The 6,869-nt window shown below is 38.8% G+C and overlaps 1 protein-coding gene across 1 annotated transcript; it reads left to right on the top strand.

Moving 5' to 3' along the window:
- Positions 1 to 241: 241 nt before the first annotated feature.
- Positions 242 to 5,562, top strand: CAPSL (calcyphosine like). Its single transcript, XM_065406854.1, has 4 exons — positions 242 to 378; positions 1,717 to 1,894; positions 3,039 to 3,248; positions 5,461 to 5,562. The coding sequence occupies exons 1-4, from the start codon at positions 242 to 244 to the stop codon at positions 5,560 to 5,562; spliced, it is 627 nt and encodes a 208-aa protein (XP_065262926.1).
- The last annotated feature ends 1,307 nt before the right edge of the window (positions 5,563 to 6,869 follow it).

The raw sequence follows: 6,869 nt of genomic DNA, 5'->3' as shown, positions 1-6,869 counted from the left end.
TCCAGTTTTGTGCAATGATATTTTTGACTGATAATATCAAATGGCCACAAAAGTCTTTCTAGTAATTCATTAACAAGCACAAAACTCTTACAAGTGAAGTATTTGTGCAGTCTGAGGAAGTAAGATGGGTTTCAGTATTCAAGAACATGTTTTAAAGACCTTACTTGGTAATCAGTGCCCATCAGATAAAGCCTTTTTCAGCTCTGTGAATCTGTGCTAAAGGAGGAAATTCTTTTTCTAGATGCCCGGTACAGCGAGGCACGACCGAGACATGGCAGTCCAAGCCAAAAGAAACCTGGCCAAAACCACAGACCCAATTGAGAGGCTTCGGCTGCAGTGTCTAGCAAGGGGGTCTGCAGGCATCAAAGGACTTGGCAGGTAAATCAAGAAGCCCAAATACATTATTAAACCAAAGAATTTGAGTAGTAAGATGCTATATCAATGCGGCTAAAATGGGCTTAAGCTGCAAAATATCAGCTATTGATTGACGTCAGTGGCAAAACTCCAACGGACTTTCATGGAGCCAGGATTTCAAATGCTCCGGAGTTCAGGGGTGTTTGGATTTGGGAAGTGCAACTGCAACTCCAGTACTATTTTTTTCTTCAATGATTTTTCAATAAAAATACAGAGCTAACCAATTAAACAAAGGAAAGCAATGGAAAGCGCCAGGAGTTGAAATTAATGCAAGCATCTGCATCACCAACATCAAAACAAAGGGATGTAAAGGTACAAGGGCCAGATCCAAATCCTTATTCTTCAGTGAAATGACACTGATTTGTACCTGCTGATGGTTTGGACCACAAGCTTCCTGCTTTGCACATTTAGCTTCTGTTTTCCTATTTAAAATTTTGATACGGGACAGGGCTTGGCTGTGAGGTAGGGCCATTAGATCAAAGTGCATGGCCATAGGATCAGTGTGCACTAGTTACATGTGTATATTAGTTAATGACCTCTCAATGTAAGTGGATTAGAAAGACAAAAGAAATATTATTATCCCCATTTTACAGATGGGGAAGTGAGGCACAGAGAAATTAAAATGACTTGTGTGCATGGCCAGACTTCCTGTGTGACCCTGGGCAAGTCATTTAATCTGAAAATGTTTTTTAGTAATTACATCATGTCTGAGTCATGTTGTATCACAACTGCATCTATGTGACACCAATTTTAATGTAGTTTTCTGTTTCATCACTGGTATAGTTTTTTCTCCTTCTGAGCTGAGTTTGACAATTCTTTCAACCATTCCCAACAGCTATGATTTACCAGATGGCTCAATTTCAATACAATAATAATTATTATTATATTGGGGTTGGATTTTTAAAAATACTTGTATACTTCCTTTACTGCAGTCCTGTTTAAAAGTAAAACATCTTCCATGTGGAATTTAGTAGTTTGTGTTTTGTGAAGGTCACATTTCATGTTCAGAGAGAGGGAATGGAAAATAGGCCTTGCCAAACTGGCTAGGTGGGGTAAGCAATGCTGATTGACAGGCATTGCTCATTACCACCTCAATACCTGCAGCCCTCCTTTTCTCTGAAGAGACTTTAGGAAGAGGAAATGTTATCCCAATAAGTGTCCCTTTCTAGTCCTAATAAACTGTCCCTTTCTAGTGGTGTCCCTTTCTAGTCCTAATAAACTGTCATTCTTCTATGTAAGTTCTGCCTCTTGTGCTACTCTCATTCTTCATTTTATTTATTTTAAACACACATTTTTCCACAGAGTATTTCGGATTATGGATGACAACCAAAACAGAACCCTTGATTTCAAAGAATTCTTGAAAGGGTTAAATGATTATGCCGTGATGATAGACAAGGAAGAAGCTCATGAGCTTTTCAGGATCTTTGATAAAGATGGCAACGGAACAATAGACTTTGATGAATTTCTTGTAACGTTAAGAGTAAGTTTCCAAACAATGTGCTTTTTTGTTATCTAAATGAGAAAAATCCTGTTCCATGACTAGCCGAACAGTCAAGTAATAGGTCAACGCAGTTCTATTTTATCAGTAATACCGATATCTACAGAAATATCGAAGGGACAACATCAGTTTGAAGAATTTCATTTCCATCTAAAAATGAGAAAGGAAAGGTGGTCTTGTGGGTCAGTCTCTGGACTGGGAGCTGGGGTTCAGTTCCAGGGCTTTACTACAGACTTCCTTGGGAAAATCACTTACTCTCTCTAGGTCTCACTTCCCTATCTAAAATGGGGATGATAATTCTTGCTTGTCTGCTTACGCTGTAAACTCATTAAGGCAGCAAGTCTTCTCTTTGCATGTGTTTATACAGTGCCTAACACAACAGGGGCCTTATCTTGGTTTGGGCCTGTAAATACTGCTAAAATACAAATGTAAAAACAGAGATCTCTTATACCTATTGTTGTTACAAGTGACATCTAATATGGAGAGAACAGAAAGATTTTCTAAAAAACATTTTAACCTGGTTTTTCAGTTTGTTTCTCTACCTTTGATAGATCTACCTTTGTTCCTCTACCTTTGCCTGAGTACAGTCAGTTTCACTATTTAGTCCAGGGGTCGGCAGCCTTTCAGAAGTGGTGTGCTGAGTCTTCATTTATTCACTCTGATTTAAGGTTTCGCGTGTCAGTCATACATTTTAACGTTTTTAGAAGGTCTCTTTCTATAAGTCTATAATATATAACTAAACTATTGTTGTATGTAAAGTAAATAAGGTTTTTAAAATGTTTAAGAAGCTTCATTTAAAATTAAATTAAAATGCAGCACCGTCCGGACCGGTGGCCAGGACCCGGGCAGTGAGAGTGCCACTGAAAATCAGTTTGTGTGCTGCCTTTGGCACGCGTGCCATAGGTAGCCTACCCCTGATTTAGTCAATGGTGAATTGCACTTCCTGTCTCAAGCACTTGTCTAACAGGATGATGGTCACACTCTTCTCTGGGTAGCATTTATGTGCACACCATGTCCTAGGCTCTCTGAAAGTATGTTTACTAGTAACAGCAGCAGCAAAGCTTGAAGCTGAAACTGGACAGACAGCAGACAGACATAGGATTAATCTGTTAATATCTGCTTTCAGCCTCCAATGTCTAATGCCAGAAAAGAGGTCATCATGCAAGCATTTAGGAAGTTTGACAAAACCGGTGATGGTATTATAACCATTGAAGACTTACGGGGGGTGTATAATGCAAAGCATCATCCCAAATATCAGAATGGAGAATGGACAGAAGATCAAGTTTTTAGATCCTTTCTAGATAACTTTGATTCACCGTATGAGAAAGATGGGAAGGTAAGTGGAATAGCCCAAGGCAATTGAAGGGCGCTCCATTGGATGCACAACTAAAATTATTATGTGAGAAAACAAGCCCAATATCCAACAATTAAAAGCATGTACAGTGCATCTGTGCCGTGCTTATTGATACATCCTTTAGATTAATAGTAAAATGGATGTACAGACATGAGGATAATGTTCTTTTATTTCTTTCCCTTCATTAATACCCAACTGCTTTTTTAATGCAGAGACCTATCTTTTTGAATAATTTGGGCAATCAAAGTATAGTGGACTAAATCCCGTGTTCTGTACTCACTGGGTCAGGGCTCTGTACCTGAGACACTCTGCAGCTGCTTTTGTACCGCTGCTCTATCCGTGGCAGTGGTTGGTGGTATCGTGTAGCAGCAGATCCACTGATTTCACCTCTCCAGCCTGCCTCTGACACACCCCCAAGCCCGCTGCATATAGAACAAAATTTGAACATATGCAAAATTGTAGGATTTGGGATATTTTTGTAGTTACTTGTGATTGATTTGCAAATAATGTGATATGGCATCAGACTATGCATTCCACCTCAGGGCAACAGCACACTATATAATTAAGAAAAGTGCAATTATTGCTAATACACAGAGCTTGATTTTTCAAACCCCCTGTGAGGAGAAGATTCTCCACCTGTTAAAAAACTCAATGCATGGTCTATTTTAAGCACAGAGTCCCTGATTCAGGAAAGCATCCCTATTCAGGACAGTATTTATGCATGTGCTTAGCTTTAAGCATGTGCTTAAATCCCATTGAGGTAAAATGGCATTGAAGTCAGTCATGAATAAGGAGATGGACTTATGCACATACTTTAGTGCTTTCCTGAATTGAGACCAGAGTTCAGATTTCTGTTGCCACATGTGCCTCTAATTGGCCTTAACAATGTTTTTTGCACTTTATAAACATTTTCAACATACAAACATATTTAGGAAGTAAATATAATTGTTCCTACTTTACCAAAGCTCAAGGTCATAGAAAAGTCAGTGTCAGAACTTGCATCTCTTGTTTCCAAGTCTTATGCCTAATCCACTAGACCACAGGTCCTTCTCAACAACAAACTTGACCTCTCTGAATTGGAGTCTGCTCTGAGCCACACCACTGATGTAAATTCATGGAGCTTCACCTCAGTTATCCAAAGCCTCCTGTTATTTGAAACAAGGATATGTCCCCTGACGTTAGCAGCGGGGACCTGGACTTGTTTCTGTTAACAGGTGGTTTCAGATAAGCGAGATTCATATAATGGAGCTGGCAAGGATGTCTGGTTTAGTGAGCATAACTAATTTGTTTTAGCCAATGTGCCTTAGTACTGAGCTTCAAATAAAAATCACTTTAGCAAAAGCACCACAGTCTTGCTGAGTCAGCCAAGCTTGGGAAGCTGGATGCCTGTTTATAATAAGTGGAACAGGCTTTAAGGTCCAGCCCCCGCAGTTATTGAATCGTTTTAGGTGTCTCCCAAACACAAGACGGTAACAATGACTGGGAGATACCTTTTTGTATAATAGCTTTATTCAAAGTACTGTATAAATGGTCCAAAGATTAAAACTATGCAATTTATATAAATGAAGAATTGGAAATATATTTCTCCACATATAAAAGGTCATACCAATTTAAAAAGTGGACAGGTAGACTAATTGCTTTTGTAAATGGTTTCAACCCAGAAATGCATATCAAAATAAACAAAACTCAACTGGGATTTAAACACTGCTTTCTTTTAGTCAGATCTACTCTGAAGAATGGCATCTTTAGCTTGATAAATGGATATAAAACTACAATCTCCCAATAGCACCAGGAACCCATTCCAATTCATTCATTACAATGTAATGAATTTGCTGTCCAAATTCAGATGAGTCAATGAGAAAATTACATGGCAATACTTGTCTTTTTGAAGGACCACAGCTTCACTGATTCTATCTTTCAGTTTTCAGGGAAGATGAGAACTCATTTTAAATAGGTTTACTTAGAGAACAGGACCTCTACATTTTAGGACTTTCTACTGCTGAAGTAGTTGCATCTTCTTCATTTTCCCTCCTGTCTTAGGTTCCTTCCTAATGCAAGATAACTTGAAGCAGAGGGTGTACAGTATATGGCTTAAATCTTGCTCATTTACAGATGTTTATTTACATATAGTATGTATGTGTTATGACATGAAGAATGAAGGTTTCCTTTTCTGTTTTAAAATTTTCTACTTTAGGTTACAACAGAAGAATTCATGAACTACTATGCAGGAGTCAGCGCTTCAATAGACACTGATGTCTATTTCATTATCATGATGAGAAATTCTTGGAAATTCTAACTGTACGATTAAGGAAACAAGACTTTATTTCCATCTTCTTAGCTCCACATGATTAAATATGTGCACAATAATATGGTCACGTTTCCCATAATAGTACCTTGTAGTCACTGTGCTGATTTCAGTATATCAGAAGAGACAATACTCACTCTACCACATTGTTTTGGCAGGACCATGCTGAACTGGTGGACATCATAGGCTAAGAGGAGATTTGGCAGCCCTGCCAATAATCACGTCCCTCGCTTTTCCTCCTGCTCCCCTTATCTATGTTGTTTCTTCTCTCAGATGAGTAACCAGTTTCTCCTGAGACGTGTGTTAGGCACCTTTTGTTCCCAAACATGTCCCCAAATTCATGTTAGGCAGCTGTGTTTTAAAGAAGGTATCATAGCACCAGAGCAGAGGATTCTGGGATGTATATACTCAGTGTATAAATGTGTAAGCATTTTTGTAGCATGTATACTGTCCTAAAGCTCCATAGATTTGTCTTCCTTCTTTTTCCTTCTATTCCTTTGTTTCTTGACTTTCTTCCCATTCGCTGGGACTACCTGTCTACTGTTTCTCTTATCAAAGTCACCAGTGGGCATAGATGCTTTACAATGTTCTCTTAACTGTGTAATTGGAATACCTACCAGTACTCCACCCAGTGTCTATGCTGGACCTAAACTGAAAGACTATACATATTACTAAGCTACTTCTCATGGGAATTTTTTATGAACTAAAGAACTTTAGAATCTTATTTTTTCTTGGCTTTGCTGCTGAAAAAGACTGGACATTAGTTAACTGGAAGAGATAATAGGACTCTCCTGTCATGTCAGTGTCTGTGAGAGCTGATGTCTGGTCAGCTACCTGTGAGAAGGGGGATGGTAAGAGAAGGGGCCTGTCTGAAAGCCATACTTCCTCTAGTTATCCTTGCTTTGTTTCCTTTTCTCATTTCTCTTGTCAGTTTGTCTTTGTACCAGAGTAAATTGTTGTCGTGTAAATGGTTTACATGGAGCAGGATTTACTCCAATTAATTTGTGCAAGTGTCATATACTTTTGTTTTCAATCTCTCAATCCTTAGTAAAAGACTCAAGGTTTTGACAACAAATTGAACTATGTTCAGAGCCAACAAAAAGTGCTATGGGCCACATTTTCACAAGCGCTTAACACCCAGAAGTGGCACTAGATTTTTCAAGAGCTCTGCTCTTATTTACATACCAAACTAAGTATCAGAGGGGTAGCCGTGTTAGTCTGGATCTGTAAAAAGCAACAGAGAGTCCTGTGGCACCTCATCCTCCCTGATTGAACTATCCTCGTTATCTCCAGACTGA

This window comes from Emys orbicularis, chromosome 6, assembly GCF_028017835.1.
Source record: "Emys orbicularis isolate rEmyOrb1 chromosome 6, rEmyOrb1.hap1, whole genome shotgun sequence".
In the NCBI taxonomy this organism is placed as follows: Eukaryota; Metazoa; Chordata; order Testudines; family Emydidae; genus Emys; species Emys orbicularis.
Note: the sequence above shows the minus strand (reverse complement) of the source record. Positions and strands in the feature narration are given on the sequence as shown.

Excerpts from the sequence above, each read along its gene's own strand:
- CAPSL (XM_065406854.1), top strand. The coding sequence starts at position 242 with ATGCCCGGTACAGCGAGGCACGACCGAGACATGGCAGTCCAAGCCAAA. Across the intron at positions 379-1,716 it reads GGCATCAAAGGACTTGGCAG|AGTATTTCGGATTATGGATG; the intron begins GTAAATCAAGAA and ends ATTTTTCCACAG. Across the intron at positions 3,249-5,460 it reads CGTATGAGAAAGATGGGAAG|GTTACAACAGAAGAATTCAT; the intron begins GTAAGTGGAATA and ends TTTCTACTTTAG.